Below are 20,587 nucleotides of genomic sequence, written 5' to 3'. Positions count from 1 at the left end.
AGAGGTCCAGAGAATGGAGAGCTCCTAGCATCACTTTGTGTAAGCGTATATGTATGAGGAAAAGATCTGAAGACACTAAACAAGCTTTAATCTACAGGTATCTACAATGAGCGGAACAGGGATGATAATCATTTGTTAATTAGCAGGGTAGAGTACAGGATGCGGTGTCTGATGAAGAAACGAAAAGAAAAAAAGCGCACATGCTCATGGACAATTGGACAATCTTGAGGTACTTCTTGTAATTTTCTTGTGCAACTTTTACTTCTCAGCATTTCAAAACCTTGTTTTTTTCTATGTGTGTCTGACAAAATGGCTTTTAGTTACTTTGCAGAATAAGGTTTTACATGTATACATTGTTTAGAGATTAATCTAGATATGTGGTGTAAATCACACTGAAGTACTCCCTGCAGGGTTACACAAAAATTTTAAATATTTTACAAGCCTAAAGTTTAATTTGTTATTTATTTACTGTTAATTTTAGTCATTTTAAACATCTATTTTATTTCCTGTCTCTCATTTATTTTGTTTTTCTTCCTTTTTTTGCATTTGATTATGTTTTGCTTACCTACAGTTGTCAGATAAACATTGTTGTATGTAAAGTACAATATTTGCCACTGAAGTGGAATTGGTGTAATGCAGCATGAAATGGAAATACTCACGTTAAATACAAGTTCCTCACATTTGTACTTAACTACAGTACTTAAATAAATGCATTTCCAGCATTGATAAAGACCTAGAAGTGTATCTGGACTGTGGGTCAGTGTCTGAAATGGGTCATTTTGAGAGTAGAAATTACAGAAGATTTGATGCCAGGGCAATGGTTCATATAAAATTGCCTTTTCGGTTTGAATAAGGTTTAATAATAAGGTCTAAAATAAAAGGACAAAATATAAAACTTGACCCAAGTCTTGTGTCTGCCCACAGCGACAGGGAGAAGACTCTGGGCGGCACTTTGGCTTGTCTACAGGTCTGGGAACAGTTTTCTACGTCTAAACAGTTGCTGGAAAACCTAACAACAGACTCCAGATATGCCCAACAAAGTCACCGCCTATTTTTAACCAGTAAAAACTCATTGCAATGTGATTGATCAGAGCTATTGACGCAAAGCACTAATATCCGGCCACGATTGGTCCACACGCCTGTCAGAGGATGTCAGTTAAACTGATAGGCGAATCAGAGCCCGTGTTTGACTCTTTGTTCCTCCCGTTTGGTGACGCAGGGGGTCATGTGTTGTTTGTGCTCTGGCCCGTAGAGATGTGTACAGGCGGAGAGGCGAGCGGATTGCTAACAGAGCTAGCCGGATCCTCCCGATTATAGAAACACGGCTGAGCGTGGTCATGTTGCACACGGTAGGCTTCATTTCGTGAAAAACAAGCCCGCACTGGAATACCTGCCTCGCTGCTAAAAGGGCAAAGGGGCTCGTTTTGTTTTTCGGAGGAGTAACAAAGCCGGTCTGTGAGGATTGCAAATCTGAGCCGTGCGAGTCAACATTAGCTGGCCTAGCCGGACTCGGGAGCTCGTCTCCCAAAACAAGAATGGGGTCTAGGTCCACTCGGATTAGCTTGCTAGTAAAGTGACCTTTGATTGTACTCTCTGATGGCAAATTTCACGAATTACCAGGAAGGCAAGGCAGCAATGTTGATGGTGGAGACGCAGCAGAGGGACATGGGGACGAAATCTGCGGCCGCCACCGCAAACGGAGACGGCTCGGTCGGGGAACCCCCTTCCCCGTTAATTAATATCGGCGGCGGCGGAGCAGGAGGAGGAGGAGGAGGCTCTCGTTTCCATCAACATTTGCCGCCTTCCAACCACCATCACCACCTCGGCCACCATCAACCGCCAAAGGATCAACAGCAGCACCATCACTACCAACTGGCACCGCAGCAGCAGCATCTTTCCGGGGAAAACATCGCAGAGTCCCCGGGCAGGAAAGCCTCCTCCTCCTCCTCCTCTCTCAGCCAGGTACACACGGCGGAGGACCACGCCGCTTCCTCCGCCGCTAGCAGCAGCCATGTATACGCGGCTGTGAACGTCGCCAATACCTCGGACGTTGTGGATGATATTCGAAAATGTGGCTATTTAAGAAAGCAAAAACACGGACACAAGAGGTTTTTCGTGCTCCGGGCTGCCAGCCACCTCGGGCCGAGCCGCCTGGAGTACTACGACAGCGAGAAGAAATTCAGGAACAGCCTGCGCTCTGCTGCCGCGGCCGTCGCCAGCGGCGGAGCGGTCGCCCCTTCTCCCCCGAAAAGGGTTATTTACCTCTACCAGTGCTTCACTGTAAACAAAAGGGCGGACTCCAAAAACAAACACCTCATTGCTCTTTACACTAAGGACGAGTATTTTGCCATTGTGGCTGAAAACGAGCAGGAGCAAGAGGACTGGTACGTAGCTGTCAGCGAGTTGATGAGTGAGGGCAAAAAAGGGCACTTGGATTCTGATGATTTAGATGATGGATATGGTACAGTCACCCCTGGTACTGTCTTTAAAGAGGTGTGGCAGGTGAATGTGAAACCTAAAGGACTGGGTCAAACTAAAAACCTCACTGGTGTTTACCGGCTATGCCTCTCAACTAAAACCATTCACCTCGTTAAGTTGAACTCTGAAACCCCCTGTGTTAACCTTCAGCTGATGAATATCAGGCGTTGTGGACATTCAGAAAGCTTCTTTTTCATTGAGGTGGGTCGCTCCTCCTCGATTGGGCCCGGGGAGATATGGATGCAAGTGGATGATTCTGTTGTGGCCCAGAACATGCACGAGACCATCCTGGAGACAATGAAAGCCCTAAAAGCTTTTGCTGAGTTTCGGCCCAGGAGTAAGAGCCAGTCATCGGGCTCAAACCCCATGCCATTTATCACGACACGGCGCCACCTGGGCAACCTGCCACCGAGTCAGACTGGACTGCAGCGGCGGTCGAGAACGGAGTCGGTCGTTGGCACGCCACCATCAAGTAAGAGCTCTGGGGCTAGTGGTTATCGCTTCCGTACATCCAGTGAGGGCGAAGGAACGATGAACCGGCCGTTCCGCTCCGCCACAGGAAGTCTGGTTCACCTTAACTCAGCACGGGCCCATCATGGTCGTCAGGAGGGTGGTGCAGGCAGCAGTGGTAGTGGCGTCGCCACAGGAAATGCTGGCACGAGCACCAGTGGCGGGCGCTATGTCAGAGCCATCCAGGGGTCATCATCCACCTACCATGCCCGCTCCGCCTCTCTCCCAGTCTCCCACTTCCCCTCCACCACAAGTCCTGTGAGCGTCTCCTCCAGCAGCGGCCACGGCTCCGTCTCTGACACACTAACCCGCCCTTCAAGCGCCTCGATATGCGGCTCGCCGTCTGATGGCGGCTTCAACTCCTCAGATGAATATGGCTCCAGCCCTGGTGATTTCCGGTACTTCCGGGTGCGGAGTAACACACCAGACTCCCTTGGCAACACCCCACCAATCAGAGAGGAGAACTGTTTAAATGATTACATGGCCATGGGCTGGAACCGAGAGGTCTTTGGCACCAGTGGGGGGTCTGGAAACAACAGTGGAGGTGACACACCACGGGATGAGAGCACATCAACAACAGAGGATGAACGCTTTTCTTCATCATCATCGCTGAGGAGGAGGACACATTCTTTCTCCAGACCTGCTGGGGGTGCAACTGGTGGCTCTGGAGTGGCAGTTTACCAGAAAATGACCCAGACCAACTTTTCATTGGACGAGGGGTCAGATGTCGTGTTACCATTTGGCAGTGGGCTGCTCCGTGGTGGGCCGTCCTCCTCCTCTTCCTCGCTTCGCTCTGACTACAGCTCCTGCTCCGAGCACAGCCAGCAGAGTCGCCCCTCCACGCTCTCCCGGACGGAGGCCAGTGGTGAGCGCCCTTCCCTATCATCCTCCTCTGCCAAGGAAGACAGCGGCTACATGCCCATGATGTGTGGCGTGGCTGCGTCACCACGGGACACTCCCCCCGACTACATGCCTATGCAACCCAGTTCTTACTCCCATCACATCTCCCATTCCCCTCAGTTTCACAGTCCAGCTTTAGGTGCCCGTTCAGCCCATCCCCAGCTCCAATCTCAATCCTCCACAGACTCCCACGGTTATATGATGATGCTCCCAGGGGGCAGTGGCAGCTCCCCCTCCCCGGTGCAGGCCTCTCCCAGCCCTCACAGTACCTCCAGCTTGGCAGGTGCCAGTGGGAGTGACAGTATAGCAGAGAGACCTGAAAATGGGGAATATATGGACATGTCGTACAGTAGCAGTGGGGGGCGCAAGCTCTCTAATGAAGGGAGTAGTGGTTATTATACACCTGGCACACCTGAGAACACCCCAAAGTCTTACAGCCCTTATTTCTCCCTCCCTCGCTCCTACAAGGCCCCCACCAGAGAGAGGGATGAGAAAGAGTATGGGGAATATGTTCCTATGAGTTCTCCTGCCAAACCAGTCTATTCATCAGTTGCTGCAGCTTCAGTGTCAACACCAGAGAAGAGGGGTGGGGGAGGGAGTAGCACCTCCACCCCCTCTCATCCACCACCGCCTTATGGAGCTCATCATACAACTGCAGCAATGGCTGACAGACGCGTTGTGAGGCCTAACCGCCTCCCATTAGGTAGAAGGAGTTTCCACGGCCCACTGCGGGTTAGTGAGCCCTCCACAGCGCCTGCAGGCACCTCGGCCTCAGTCCCCGTCACTGGTAGCTCATCTGAAGGGCCTTCCAGTCCCGGAGAATATATTAACATTGAGTTTGGCGATCACTACCCCCACCAACAACAGCCCCCCGCCTACCCTCTCTCTGCTCAAGATGAAACGCCTTCTTTGGGATCCAGTGACCACCGTCACTCTCCTCCACAGCCCCAAACTCACCAGGACTATATGAGTGTGGAGGTAGAGGCAGACCAGCAGGACAGTGCTGGATGTCTGGGTAAGAACCAGTCACCCAGGCCCAGCCTTGTTGCCCCATGGAACCCACCCAGCTATATCAGACCCCTGGCTAGCAATCCTGGGGCGCTGGCCTCCCCTGGAGTCCCTGCCGGAAGTCACTGGAGGTCAATGGGGGATGACTATACGGACATGACATTTAACCTCAGCAGAGGTGAGAGGACGCAAACAAGCCCCACAGCCATGCTGCAGCATCTCTGTGTAATTGAGGGACGTTACGGTCATGCTCCCTCAGCCTCCCCTTCATCCATTTCCCCGCCCCTCCCTTCGTCGAGCCCAGGTAGGGTGCCAACACAGCAACTGGAGCCAAAGGTGGTTCGAGCTGACCCCCAAGGCAGGAGGAGGCACAGCTCGGAGACATTCTCCTCCACTTCCTCCTCTAATTCAACTCCTTCTGGAGGAGGACTTGGCGCCTCATCTTCAGCCACCCACCCCACATTGGCGAACCCCACAGCGCCCAATGGGTCTTACCTGACGGAAGGTCAGGCTTCCAGATGGGCCAGCTCAGCATCTTTTGACAGTGTGTGGATGTCTGTGGAGGGTCTTGGGGATTCACCGGCTCACCACGCTCCAGCAAGAGCCATGGAAATGGGCACTGCCTCTGGGGCCTCAGCGTCCTCCTCATCCTCGGGGGTCGGAGCCGGTAGAATGTGCAGAAACATGTCTGTGGGCTACCAGAACGGCCTCAACTACATTGCCTTGGAGCTGAGAGACGATGCGAGTAATGTGGGAGCCATAACATCGGGAGCTGGTAGCAGCAACGGGGGCTCAGCAGCGGTGGGGACAGTGCCTCTGCCAGAGAACGGCGCCTACGCCAGTATAGACTTCACCAAATCTGATGGAGTCACCACAACAACCAAGGGTGAGTTAATACAAATGTATGATTGTGTATTTGTGTGTCAGGTTGGGAAACTAAATTTTGTTTGCCTGCCTCTGACAGCCATTGTTTAAAGGCTCTTTTCTACTTTGGAAAAATCTTTTACACAGCCACAGCAGCCACTTGGTGTATGGAAAAACATTTTCCTGCTTTGTGTGCGTGCATGAGAATGAGCTTTCATGTGTGAGTAAAAGAGAATAAGTGTTAGGGATATTTTTTTCTTCACACTGAAATCCAAAATAACCCTAAGTGCTGTATGCTATTATTAGACACATAATATCAATTTGCAGCTCTTCTAGTGAATCTATTTTGGATCAAGTCTCTGTGATCTTGACAAGGCTGCGTTCAGGCGCGTTGAGCAGCCAGCCGCGTTCTTTGAAGGCATCTGTCCAGGGAGCTGAAGTCTGGGCTATAACAGTGCTGGTACAGGAAGTGGCACCAATATGCGGTTCATCTTGAGGTCTGTGTGCGTGTTGTGTGCCAGCAGACTAGTAGACGATTAGCTTGCTGAATGAACAGAGGTTTATCTGAGGTCAAGTGTGGACTGAATCACCCAAGTGTGGCCCTGACTTCCTGTCTTTGTAGCTGGTGGTGTCTCTCTGTGCCTGTCTGAGCATGTGCCGCTGTTTTCTTTGTGTCAGCATGTACTGTAGTCAGGGTGTACTGATGTGTGGGTGTTTGTGTGTTTAGACTCTTTTTTTTTTTCTGTTGTAAGGCTGTTACCTGAGACACTTTTGTGCACCTTTGAAAAAATGTATTTATTTATACAAAACATAGAAGAAATCCAGTCCCAACAGGAGCAGCTAGTATGATGGCAAAACACATGAAACACCTTACGGTGCTGTAACCTGCCAGTAGTTCAGTGAAGCTCTTAGTTTTCTCTTTATAAAAAAAATTATCTATTAACTTTCTTTCAGTCAGTGTTAGTTCACTCTGTGCTAATTTAGTTTGCCACGTAACAAAAATTACTTGTAATATTACTTGACATTATTAAATGATAACAATTAAATTAAAATAAAAATTATCATTTCATTCTCTCAATTAATCAGTTTGTAATAAGATTATTTGACAAATAATTTCAGCTCCGGTGTTACACTGGTGAGCTTTAAATGAGACCAAGCTCTTTGTGTACGTGGACTACAGGATGACACAGACAAGTGTGTGCTTGTGAGAGACGGTGCGATATTGACAGTGCTGAGTTAGGTCTACGGTCAGAGTCGCAGACAGCATGCACGAGGATCAAGAGCACGAAAAGAGGATGTTTTGACTCCGTCTTCAGTCTTTTCACTTCCTCTTTGATCATCTCCGTCTCTCATTCACCCACTCGTTTTCTCTTATATTCTCTTTCCCTCGCTTCCTCCCCGAATCGTCTCTTTTCTCGCTGCATGTGTGTGTGCATGAGTCAGGATTCTCTGCGAGCGCCGACTGACTCATTTGTTTATCGTGGCGCTGAACGGAGATGAAAGAGCTGGTGTGTGTGTGTGTGTGTGTGTGTGTGTGTGTGTGTGTGTGTGTGTGTGTGTGTGTGGTAAAGCTGCAGTGCTGAATGTGTGCCTGCGAGCACAGGAGATCAACTGACACTCAAAGCACTCAAGCACATCCTATTGTGTGTGTTTGTCCGTCTGTCTGTGTGTACTTTTGTTTTCAGCCGCTGCCAGCAGGTTCATTAAGCATTTGTGTGCAATGTGTGTGTGTGTGAAGTGTTGGTTCATGCAGTGTTCAGAAATGTTAATCCATACCCATACACACACACACACACACACGGACTATGGGACCATGATCAGTCGTGGCCTGTGCGTGTTCTGTGTCTGATGGTGTATGTTTACAGTGCATCTAGGTGTGTAGGTGTGTGCGTGTGTTTGTGCGCACTGAGTCATGGCAGGCAGCCTTTGATGTGGCGCTGTAATTGCGGCGGCGGCATGTCAAGGCACACAGCGGGGCCGAGAGGAAACGCATCATCATCACTCAGGAATGCACTTCCTCTCAGCTGCGGTGTTGAACTGATAGAGGCACACCTGGATCCTTGACCCGGAGGAGAGAGGGAAGGAGGGAGGGAAGGAGGGAGAGATGAGCTTTCTGTCCAGCTGTCAAGGAAATTTTGTGCATGAAACGTTGGTGTAAATATGAAATAAAACATGAGTCAGGTGTGTAAAGGAAATAACCTCAACTCCTAAAACTCCTAAAATAATGTGTGAACATAATTCAAAGCTCTTTGAAGAAACTAAATCAACTTTCTGTTGAAGTTTGCGGGCTGCGACTAATGATTGTTTTCATTATGGATAAAACAGATGCAGATTATTTCTGTGATCAGTAATTAATTGTATAGTCTATAAATTGTCAAAACATACAGAAAAATGCCTGTTGCAGATTCCTGGAGCTCAGGATGGTGTATTTAAATTCCTGGTTTTATTATAATCAGTTTAGTCTCATATATGACAAAGAAAAGCAGCAAATCTTCATGTTTAAAAAGCTGGAAAATGGCTATTTATTATCATAAAAACAGTAGGTTAAGTTTTTATCCATTATATTGACTAATTGTTTTAGCTCTAAAGGCTCAGCTTATTAATTACCAGTATTTATTAGTCCTGTGAATGCTAATTATTTCTGTTATTTCCCTGTTGGTTAGTTTCAGCTTGTGTTTGATCTAGGTTGCCGTGATGTTGCATGTGCTTCAGTGTTAAATGGTTTATAATGTTGAATTTCTTTACTGTTGTGATGCATAATTGAGGGAATTTTAGCCAGGGTTTTTCTTTATCAAGAGCTGAAACAATTAGTTTATTAATCGATTAGTTATCATAAAATTGGTCAAGAAATTTGACAAGTGATTTGACATGTAAGTCATTTTTTAAGGAAACATGCTGAACATTTTCTGCTTTTCTCGCTTCTCAAAATTATTTTCTTAGGTTTGTATTATTTTCTAAAGAGTATCTCCAAATGTCATTAAATCAAGTTATTTGAAGGTGTTAATCTGGGTTTTGGGAACATATGATGGGCATTTTTAACTGTCTACTGATATTTTTAAGGCTTAGTGATTTAGAGATTAAGCGTAAAAGTAGCTGACAGATTGATCAATAATGAGAATAATCACTTTTAGCAGTCCCGCTGTAATCACTGATAAAACCGGATATCTGCTGCAACAAACCGGTGTTTCTGTTAGCTGAGCCGCAGGTGTTTGTTCCTTTTGATCAGGTAAAGTTGTGAGGAAACAAATTGCTTTGATTTTGAGATTTTTATGTTTTCACTTGTTTTTGAAAGAGTCCAGCTGAGAAAGTGTGAGTAATGGTTTGGAAAGGGCAGCGTGTCTCTACGTAGATGCACATTTATGGTGTGGGTAACGTCCCTCTGCTGCAGGCTTTTCTTATCATAGACAGTGACTAGTCAGTGACTCAGACCCAGTGATGTCTGCTTTGTGTTTTTCTTTTTTCTCTTCACACCGACGCTAGACCTACTTGTGCTGATGCCAGAGAACCCTCACAAACCATGTGTGGATAAAGCACCTTTTTCAAACTGCTTTTTTTCTCTTTTGTTATGGAGTTAGTTGTTCTCATGCTCCTGGTCAGAGGAGAAAGGAAAAGAAAACTCCTTTTCTGTGATTTTGGGGTTTGGTCAGACAAAAGAAGAACTTTGGGATCTGTCAAGCTTCGATCAGACCAAATGATTTAATCAAGTAATCGGCAGGTTAATTGATAATTGAAAAGGTGGATATAACCTAGGTCAGGAGAGGCAGCGGCAGTAGTCCCAGCGGTGGGAACCTGCCCTTTTCTCCCTCTCACCCCCCCCCCCCCCCCCCCCCAGTGTCCCGGCCAAGTGGATATGAGGTGGTAAAGGGTTATTCAGAGTGTGAGGCAGGGTTATCAGGCACAGAGTGAAGATGGTACGACACTGCCCTTCTCTCGTTCCCACCTCCACGACCAGGCCCTTCTATATTTACAGGTCTATTTCCAGCCTGACATGAATTTATGGGCCGATCGGAGGCATGCGCTGCTCGTAACAGGACCCCCCCTTTTTGCTGTGTGTGTGTGTGTGTGTGTGTGTGTGTGTGTGTGCGTTGCATGTAGAGGTCTCTCTCTCTCTTAAATAGCCAGATATGTACGCCCACAGATGTTAGACTTATTAAGCGTCATGCATGCACACAAAGCAATTTTGATCTTAAGCAGCCCATTCTGACTGTCACAGGAAAGTATTTGTGGATCTCTGAAAGCCCCCCGGAGGCTGAGCTTTTTCCTGCTGTGCCCATTTCAGTGTCCATTTAGCGAATAAATAATCCTAAAATAACATGAGTGTTTGATGAGCACCTTAATTCTAAGCACTGACATGGTAGATGTGCCTTTAGCATGGGTGGCCCTCACTGAGAAGCATGGGAATCTGTAAACCTGGCAGTGTTGGTGTCCGGCGAGCTAAACAGAGAATTGAACCCCTAACCCTGGGCATGTTGGTGCCAGCAGGGTTCCCAGTATTAAAGAATTTAAGGAGTTTTTTTCCCAGAGTTTTAAATTTCAGGTTTTCTGCTTTTCAAGGAAGTTTAAGGTATTTGGTAACTGACCTATGAAGAATTAAAGGATTATTAGGAATTTGTTTCTGACAGCTGAGTTTGCATTAGAGCATTTTCCAGAGTTTAAATCACTGTGCACTGAATGTCTCAGGGTTTTAGACTGTTTATCAAACAAAGCAGGACATTTGACTTTGTCGTCTTAGACTCTGGAAAAACTTATGAGGCACTTTTAGCTGTTTTTTGACAACAAATGGATTAATAATTAAAAAAACACACCTATAGAATATTATCATGAGTTGCAGCCCTGTTTTAGATGGTTGTTTTGAGCTGTCACTCTCCTCCATGGAAAGGTCGTCAGAGCCGGAGACCTGTCTCAGCTTTTTGAAAACTGTAAATTGAACATGAGAGTTTGTCGAGTCGTGCAAATTAAATAAAGTCACAGGCGGTGATTAAGAGCTGTGTGTCTAACTTCCTGCGGTGCTTACTCAAAGGGAAATGTTGTGTCTCATCAGTAATAAATGGGCCTAAACACCGTCAGCTATGTGGTCTCACTGTTCCGTGAGTTTTCAGTTACTCTAAGTGTAGATTTCATAGGTGGTCTGGAGCATTACTCAATCAGTGAGGCTCCTGTTTCTCTCAAACATGCAGAAGCTCCCATTTCTTCTTTATGTGTCTTCTGCCTTCATGTCCCTCCTGCTTTCTTTCTGGCTCTCTTCTTCTTCCCTTCTTGTCTTTCTTTTTCTGTCTCGCTGCCTCCCTCAGACACACGGTAATGATAAAGCAGGATTTTTACTAGAGTACCCCTCGACTTACTGGAATGTGACGTTAGATAACTTTATTAGACAAAGCCTGAGTGTGTGTGTGTGCAGACCTGTGTTTGAGAGCAGCCCCGTGTGCGTCAGACGTTTTAACACACACCTTTGTTCGTCCTTTCAGTTGCAGTCATCTCCCAGCTCTTGTTGACCTTTCAAAATCCACAGTTTGAATAAAACAAATCAAAAACTTTACACTCTGCAGTAAGTTGTGGACATCATACGTTTCTTCAGAGATGTTTTATTTCGAGAGAAACATCTCGAAAAAATCTGAATACTTTAACAAAAAAAAGGTCTCTGTGTGTCCATCAAGAGTGATCACTTATTTTACAAGACCTTCGAAAACAATGTTGAAAATGTAAGAAAATAAGAAATTTCTTTAAATGTTGTACATACATGTAAGTAACTGGCAGTTTAGGTGCACGATAATATTTATTATTCCCTTTTAATTGGATTATTGGTTATGCAATAAATAAAAAATGAAATATATATAAATAAAACAAATGTCTTAAAAATTCCTCAAGATCAGATGAAATATTCATTTTAATAGATATTTTTCTGGCTCTGACACAGGAACATAGCATCTCCGTAAGTAAATAAAAAGTTATGTTTATTGTTACAGAGGTGAATGTGACAGTTAATCTCAGAGTAGATTTTAGGTCATATTTCTCTAATTCCATCTGGAATAGTCCTGATCAGGGTTCAGCTTTTCACACGAGTAGTTCGCACTTCTTAGGGCGTGAAGGGTGGAAATGAAAAAGATCAAAATAGATCTACTGCTCTAGGAAACTTTAACCCAGAATCCGTGGAATTTAAAAAGTCTAAAAACTGTTTACAAATGGCGATCCACATCAATGAGGAGGAAATCGAGCAGTTTCGAGTGCCCGATCAAATTTCGTTCCCCGATCTGCACTTAAAAGGCCGTCGCCCCAGCTGTCACGCCAGCCCGCGTCAGGTCAACACGTTACGCTCGCTGTTCACTCCCATGATGCCTTTCATCTGTTGTCCCAGCTGGGTGAATGGGCTTTGCAGACAGAGAGGGAGAGGGAGATGGGCAGCGGGTCGGAGAGGGCAGACTGAACGAGGGAGAATCAGACAGACAGACAGACAGTCACGGCTCTGAACACCTGCCTGTGTCGCAATGACACAACAAGCTGTTAGCTAATGCAGGTGTTTGGCAAACGGTGTTTTTATAACCCGGTTTTGTGGCGAGTGCGTCTGTGTATTTGTGTGTGTTTAACTGAGGTCAGCTCAGGTCAGTTGGGCCTGTGTCCTAAGAGCGTTGTTTTGATCAAAGTCCACGCCTGGACTGCAGAGAAACCCAGAGACCTCAGACTGCTCTCTCTCTCTCTCTCTCTCTCTCTCTCTCTCTCTCTCTCTCTCTCTCTCTCTCCCCGTCCCTCGGTCGGCCTCACATACACACAAATTCAAATTCAAGCCTGCGTTGTTGTCATGACCATAATTAAGAACAGTTTTGCCAAAGCTTGTTGTTTACAGTGTAAGTATAATGATTCAGAATGTAAGAAAAATAAAGGCAACTGGTTTGCACATTACTACGCTGCATACACTTTATACAGGACATGGCACTGTATTAGTGTCAGAGTGTGTGTTTACAAAAAGTATAAAATATTCCAAACATTTGTTTGAGTTTTGTTTGAAAGTAAATTGAATTATTTGGCTGTCAAACTGTTTGTGTGCTGAAAAACTTTTAGAGAACCGTGATAAATACTTTTCACCCTTTTTTGTTGATTAATTGAGAAAATAAAATGCTGATTGATCGTCAATAGAAACGAATGTCAGTCATGGTCCTACATCACAACAAATAAAGTAAATCCAGTTTAACTAAATGTGCATTTTTTTTGCAAATACAAGTTCATGATCAGATGTGAAATGAGTATTTTCACAGCTGAAAGTTTGTTGTGTTGTTCTGCTGCTTTTCTCTGTGTGCTCTGACATATTATGCCACTTTTTGCTCAAGTAAATATTGAACTTTGTTTAGGTCTGAAATGAAATGAAAATAACCGTTAGTTCCAGCCCTAGCAGGACGTGTTGCCCTGTCTCTGCCTCTTCTTGTTGGCAGAAATGAATCTGTTTTCTCTTGGTTGCCAGGTTTGTCTGTGTCCACCAGTGTCAATGTCCAGGTTGTGGTTTCTCGGTCTGTGTTTAGTTAATGTCTGTATCAGTTTCTGGTCACTCACAAATAATCTGCCACTCTGAGTGCTGAACAACACTAAAGTTTACTTTGTGTGTTTGTAGCAGATGTTTTTCTTTGCCTATACTTTGGTTGGACCAGATTGTGTTTGGGCTGTGCTGAGTCCGTGTACTGTTACTCCTGTCTTCCTATCTGTCCGTCCGCTCGTCTCTCCCTCTATCCCCGTGGCTAACAAACAGAGGAGCAGCATTCCAGCAGTGCCCCCTGTCAAAGCATCTGTATTGTGGCGTGCTGCTCACATTGTTGTGTCAGACAAAGCCTTGCTCTCAGTGGAATAACCCAGCTGGACGTCGGCCATTGCTAGGGTCATTTGGGGCCGCCGGGCCGCACCAAAACAGCCGACCTGACAGCCCGGGCCCCGCCATGATGGCAGGGCAGGAAACAAAGTTTGTGTGTGTGTGTGTGTGTGTCTGCTGGAAGCAAGCTGAATCCAAAGTTCACCGGCCACGCTCACTTATTTACCAGACAAACAGATTTTTTTTTTATATGAGTAGTTTGAGCCAAGACGCCCACTCGGTCAGAGATGTCTCACATCTGTGCTGCTTCTGCTGGACAAAATCCAAAATACTCTGGATTTCACTGTGATCATAAGCATTCATTGATGTTGATTCCAGAATTTCACCTAAATAAAAATAAAAAAATAAATAAAAACACGTGTTAGGAATTTTAAAAACCTTCCTTTTCAGATTTTTGTGATTAAACAGTGGTCGTGGATAAAGGTTTCACAATTCCCTCGGACCCCCTCTGCAGCGGTGTTTGAAAGACAGAGCCCAAAGCCACGGTCCAGTTACTGTGTGTGTGTGTGTGTGTGTGTGTGTGTGTGTGTGTGTGTGTCTGTGTGTCTGTCTCACGTCAGGTAAATAGAAAACAACTGTTTTTTTCCTTGGCCCACTCACTCTCATTTCTGTGAAAGCTTCCTGTTTCCACTGCTGCAACTTGTGATTATTTTTACTATCTATGAATATTTTCATTGTTTGCGATTGTGTTTGTTGTTTTATCCATAAAAGTGTCTGAAAACAGTGAAAATGTTTGTCACAGCTTCTTAAAACAAAGGACAAACTGCTTCAAATTACTTTTCTGTCCAACCAAAAGTCCCCAAACCCAAAGACACTCACTTTACTGTCACACGCGATAAAGATTATCAGCAAATTTCCGCAGTTTCGAGTGTTAACTGTCAAAATAGCTGATGATTAGTTGCCTGTTATTTGAGCTCTGCTTGCATTACCAGATAACTGTGTGTCAAGGAGAGACTGGAGCTTAGGCAGAGTGAATGAAAAAAAGTTTAACATGCTTAGCAGAGGATAGCATCTAGAGATATTTTGGCAAATATAAAATTACAAATAGCAAACACACATGTTTTGTAGGTTAGATTCATACCTGCAGCTCCCCGACCCTCAAGTGGCTGAGGAAGGCTTTATTTAGCAGCTGTATTTGATTTATTTTTTGGCCTTTTATATAACCGTATTTAATATTATTAGTAATTTTATTAGTTGTTGGAGTTGGTATTACTAATGTGCTAAAAATATACTGCTTTCCTTTTTACTCTGAAGGTTTTTGAAGGTGGATTACTAACTGTCTCTCTGATTTCCTTCTCTCAGACTGAGCAAGGACGGCAGAGGTTCCCCACCCTCCTCCTCCTCCTCCTCCTCCACTCTCTGCTCGGGGCACTTGACTCTGCCTGTGACCTTTGGCGTGCCGCGCCGGTGACCTCTGACCTTCACCCAGACTGAGAAGCCGCTCCCTTCTGGACGCAGAAAACAACAACAACATCACAACAGATGACAAAAACGCTTGCAGTTTTTTTTATTTTTAAGTGTATTTCATCTTTTATTTTTCTTGCGTTTTATATACATATCTCGTCCTGTTTTTTGTTTGTTTTTGTTTTTTAAATAATTTCCCCTCTCTCACAATCAGTGCTGACGGTGTGCGCTGCTTTTTTTCCCCCCTCGTGTTCAACAGACTTAATCAACAGACAGCGGTCAGTGAACTTTGACTGAGGGGATGTCAACAGAACCATAGATAGTCGTATTATCAGATGGTTCTGCTCCTCCGTACGGTATTAAAAAAGGGAGGCTGGAATACTAAGCAAAGGCATTATGGTACAGACTTTTATGTTGCATTGAACTTAAATATTAATTTTTATCTTATTACTTTTTTTTTTTTTACCCCATGCGTAATCCATCCTCATTACGGTACCATACAGTTATTACATTATGGACAAAGTTGTGGTAGAAAATGTATATTTTTCTGAATGAATTACCCCTCGAACGATACGAGCTCGTGGCTGGATCCATTTTAGCTTCAGAGTTGACAAGTGGCATTGCACAAGTACCGTGCTTGATCCCATACTTTTCCACATCAGGTATGACACAGCACCAGAAACCTTTTGTTTACCGTTTTTCTCAGTGACACGATAGCATTCATTGGCTCAGCAGACCAGTTCGAAATAAAGAGTTGCGGTACTGGGCCAGTATGGGTTCATCACAGTGTACTAATTCAATGGGAAAACCTTAAAGCATTACTCTCCTCGTGTTCTGTAGCACATATTATTTATTTGTTGTAACAGGTACAGATTTTCCCGTAACATTTCTTTGTTTGCTGGTATGACACAGATGGTACTTAGCCAGGCGAAGAAATAACGTCGGCTACCGATCGAATGCTGGAAAGTTTTGTTGGTCTTAAATCTGTTTCCTTTACGTGACACTTTGCAGAAAACTAAATCAAACTTCAAAAGAATAGTTCATTATTTTATGTGTTTGCGTAGAGTTAGATGAGAAGATTGATACCACTCACGTATCTATGCTGTAATTATGAAGCTACAGCCTGTAGCTGGTTAGCTTAGTGTAACACAGGACTTGGAAACTAGGGGAAAACACTAACACGTTTTGTCTTGTTTGTTTAATGCATTCAAAAACCAAAGCTAAAAAAATCTTGTCAACACTTATCCCTCCGTAAAGTTTCTGCACAACAACGAATGAAATACTGTGTTTAGTTTGTGGGCTGTAGTGGTGCTGCTAGGCCGATGCATTTAACAGGCTAGCTCTTTTACTTTTCCACTCTTTATGCTAAGCTAAGCTGCTGACTTCAGCTCCATAATGAACAGATGTGCGAGTGGCTCTGATCTCCTCATCTAACTCTGTTCTAAATCTAAATCTATGTTGAACTATTCCTTAGAAAAACATTTGGGTGTAAGTGGTTTGTGGAGGTTCTGGGTGGAGAAAGTCATTTTCCCGCCCTGCTGCCGCCGCTCGGCTCGTCTGGTTCAGTTTTCTGCGTCGAGTGAATCGAAGCAGGTGTTTGATTTGTTTTACAATTTCAGTTTTACCTCATACGGTCCGTAGCACAGTTCAGGTTAGCGACGGAGAGTGGCGCCTACACAAACACAAACATACGCACACACACACACACACACAGACACACACAACGCTGTGAAAGGTAAAAAGCACAAAGTACAGACGACACTGGGATGCAAACACAAGCCTAATGCACACATGAAATCTCTGCAAGTGAACCGTATACTGTACTTTGAAGGCAGTGACATGCTCACACACACACACACGTACATCATGAAGACACATGTCACGGTCACGCGGTGTCTCCCGTGCCTGCTCTCAAAACGCACGCACAGTAGTCATACCGCCCTATTTAGGCGAGGGAACTCATCTGTGCCCCCGTTTCGAGCTCTTTGTCAGCAGCTCCTGATGACGTCCGGGATTTTTCACACACACACACACACGTGTGTGTGTGTGTGTGCTGGGGTGTTCGTCATTGGCTCTGGGTGATGTAAAGAGGTTTCCAGTAACCTGAGCTCCAGCTCCAGGTGCAGCGCGCTGGACATTCTTGCCCTGTTACAACCTCTCACACACACAGGCACACACACACACACACACACACACACAGACAGATGCACACACACTTTTGGACAGGCAGTGAACACCCACATCAATCACAGTCTTAGCCAGAGCTTGCTGCCTCTTCTCTCTAACAGACTGATACGCCCATATTTAGCAGTTCTACTCGCGCTACTCTCCCATGACTATTACCCACACAACTGTTTCCATAGAGAGAAATGCGCTGACAGAAAAGACTGACAGCTAACGTAGCCCACAGAGTTTCAGTTTTTTTGTTCAGTATTCACTCATCTAATGCTGTCTTCACCCTGTTTCAGATTTTTCCTCCTTCTTTTTTTTTTTTTTTTTTTTTTTTTTTTAAATCAGCCCACTCTTTTTTGTTGTTTTTAATTTGTTTGGACGGATAAAGGCCTGTCACTCTCACTGCGCTTTAGTGTGGGACGCATCATTGTCGTCCTTGCTGCGTCCCTCACGGCAGCGATGCTGGGGAGGGAGGAAGGGATGGAGCGGAAGTATCTCTGAATAATTGTTAATGTCTGGTTTGGCCCGTTTGGAGAGCGGCATGGACCGGTTTTTGTTGCACTGTCAGAAATTTGACTGATCTGAAAGTAAATGTCAGTCAGCTGTGACTGACTCTTACTGCACTGCACAGATGCAGTGGACTCTGCACATCTGGTACTCCACATTCATTAAAACTCATTTTCAGTTATTGTACTTTATATTATTTTGTGCGTGCAAGATTAAAAAAATCTTCCTAGTCTTGAGGGGCGATGGAAGTTACACTCAAAGTCTTGTTGAAATATATTTTATTGCTGAAACTTCATTCTTTGTTGTCTGTTTCACCTAAGCAAATGTTTCAAGTTTGTTTCACACTTTTAGGAAAGGTTCGTGTTTTCTGGTTATTTTCTGTCCGGATTTTGTGGCGTGTGAATCAGGCAAAGCTCACAAGATGATTTCAGTGCCGTGGTTTCCATTCACATGTAGGACAAGGTTGTAGCTTTGAAACTAACAGTTATTGTCAGTATTGTCTCAGAGATTAAAACAGTGAAAACCAACAAATTCTCACAGTTTGAGAAGCTGAAAGTGGAGATTGTTTGATTGCTGCTTGATCAATGATGGAAATGATTCATCTATCAAATTTTTCTACAGTTAATTATCTGCCATTCTGTCTTTTAATGAACTCATTATTGCAGCCGTCGTTGTTTCTCTTGGTTTGAATTACCAGATGGTTGGAGTTTACTGCATCAGGGCATTTCTCTTGTTGTACCTACTGAAGCTGTGACTCACTGACCAACATTATAGCTCATCTCTGAACCTTTCTGGACAAACCCCCGCTCACGAGGTACTCCGCTTAAAGCAAATTTCCAAAACATCCTCAACCAGTCCCTCCATCCCATCTCCCTTTTTTTCTAAATTCCAGTTACGGCAGAGCCAGAAAAAGGCGTTTTTAAGTGAGATGTTTGTCGTGTCTGAAGGATAAGAGATAAAGAAAACATTGTTTTCCTGTCTGTGGAGGTTCATACAACGTAGGTACAGAAATAGAAGAGATCGGAAGCAGTGAAACCCCCTTTTACCCCCAGTCACCCTCTGGAGGGGTTGGATAATTAAGCTCCTCAGCAGATCCGTGTTTTAAATGGTCTGATTTAAAAGTGAATATCAACAAAATGCTGTTTAAAGATTTTAAGCCTGTGACGTATCTTATATGTACATTATGAACAATTGGAGGTGTTTTCATTTGCCCCCTCTTCCCCCTTCGAACGAACAAAGAATTGAATATCAGAATATTTAGGCTGCAGCGTCCCGAGACGAAAGAGAAAATTTAGTTTCTTATGTTTGGAAAATGTTTCGTGTACTTATTATGCTACAGCGTCGTGTTGCTTTCGGGTTTTTAACGCTATGGCAAAAATGGTAGAGCTAGATTTTGGGAGGATTTTTTGGACGAATCCCCCCTTAATTTATTTGAAGCATAAGTCAAAAATGGATATATGTCGTTCATGTCTGATTGCCTTCATGTTGAACTTTACCCCCTGTTTAATTCTTTGTCATATCTGAATAAATTCACACACAATCTGTGTTTATTTTGGCAACAATTCAACCTCAAAACTGTCCTCAATGTTACCGATTCTGATGCTGAAAATCAGCCGTTAGGATTTTTTTTTTCTTGTTAGGGGTGGAGAAATGAGAAAGAAATTAGACCTACGTAATATATATATATAAATATAAATAAATATATATAATACTCACAGAGAAGACTTAGGGTACTGCATCATTATGCAAACTTTTCTTTCCTTTTTCCTCTAATCTTTGATTTATTTTGTATTCTAGTTTACAGAGGGAAAATAATCATCTTATTTTTGGTTGTTTTGTTGTTTCTCTGAAAACAAAGCGATACAAGGGTAGTATTTTTTTTAAGAGTACATAGGCATTTTGCAGTTATTTGTATAAAGAAATGGGTTACAACCTCTGCCTAATGTTTATTTTTTTGTAACTATATTACAGTTTATTTGCTGCTGTGTAGTACAGTTAACAGTTGGAGATGCTGTCGATGGTAACCATAGCGACGAGGATAACCCGGAGATGATGTTCATTGCCCTGCTATCAGGCGCGGGTCAGATTTTTTTTTCTCGCCCGAATCCTTCCGAGACTTTGGAGGATTTCAGCTGAGGGGGAGAAAAAAAAAAGCGAATCCCACTCTACCCTGCTACCTGTGTTCTTATTTTCCGAGTTGAATGCTGTTGTTTATTAGCTTTACAGGAAAGAGAAAGAGTTAAAAAAAAAAAATACTGTGGAGGTGTGTATCCTTCGTATGTGCATTATTTTTCAGCGACGTACGTCCTATATACGAAAAAGAGTAAAAAAAAAAAAAGAGAAAGCTGTGGTGGAAATGGGAATCCTTCTGTACATAAGGAAAACTCAAGTTGTCGCTTTTTCATGTTATGATCGGCGCCTCGCAAGGTGCCCCCACCCCCCTTTTGTTTTTGTTTTCTTTCCTTCTCTCTCTTTCTCTCTTATTTTTTCCTTGTGGAGGGCAAGGGGGGTAGGAGGGGTACTCAGAGGCGATTTGAGCATCGGCATAGTGTTTATATTTATCAACTTTTTTGCTTTCGATAGAGCTATTGCAATAAAAATGTGTTCATGTAACCGCTGTGGTCTCAGGCGTCTGTTTTGTTTGATTAATCTGTCGTCACAGAATTTATCGTGCTAATCTTACACAACAGTTCATGTTTTAAACATGAACTGGCTTCTGTTTCAGCTGAGCCTGGGAGTGTTTGACGTGACTGAAGTCACATTGTTTAGTCGAGCTGAATGACGCATGCTTCTCCTGCAGGTTGAGAAACTTTCCTGATAACCCTTCGTCTCGTGAAACGCCACTGCTTATTGTCCAGACGGTGCAGTCAGGATGGCGATGTGAGTACGACGGAT

General features: G+C 44.3%; 1 protein-coding gene across 1 annotated transcript; it reads left to right on the top strand.

The window, feature by feature from the left end:
• On the top strand, positions 1 to 20,305 carry LOC121176807 (insulin receptor substrate 2-B). The gene is made up of 3 exons (XM_041030886.1): positions 1 to 229; positions 925 to 5,782; positions 14,912 to 20,305. The coding sequence occupies exons 2-3, from the start codon at positions 1,597 to 1,599 to the stop codon at positions 14,914 to 14,916; spliced, it is 4,191 nt and encodes a 1,396-aa protein (XP_040886820.1). The 5' UTR covers positions 1 to 229; positions 925 to 1,596; the 3' UTR covers positions 14,917 to 20,305.
• The last annotated feature ends 282 nt before the right edge of the window (positions 20,306 to 20,587 follow it).

This window comes from Toxotes jaculatrix, chromosome 23, assembly GCF_017976425.1.
Source record: "Toxotes jaculatrix isolate fToxJac2 chromosome 23, fToxJac2.pri, whole genome shotgun sequence".
In the NCBI taxonomy this organism is placed as follows: Eukaryota; Metazoa; Chordata; class Actinopteri; family Toxotidae; genus Toxotes; species Toxotes jaculatrix.
This window is presented reverse-complemented; position numbering and strand designations above follow the sequence as displayed.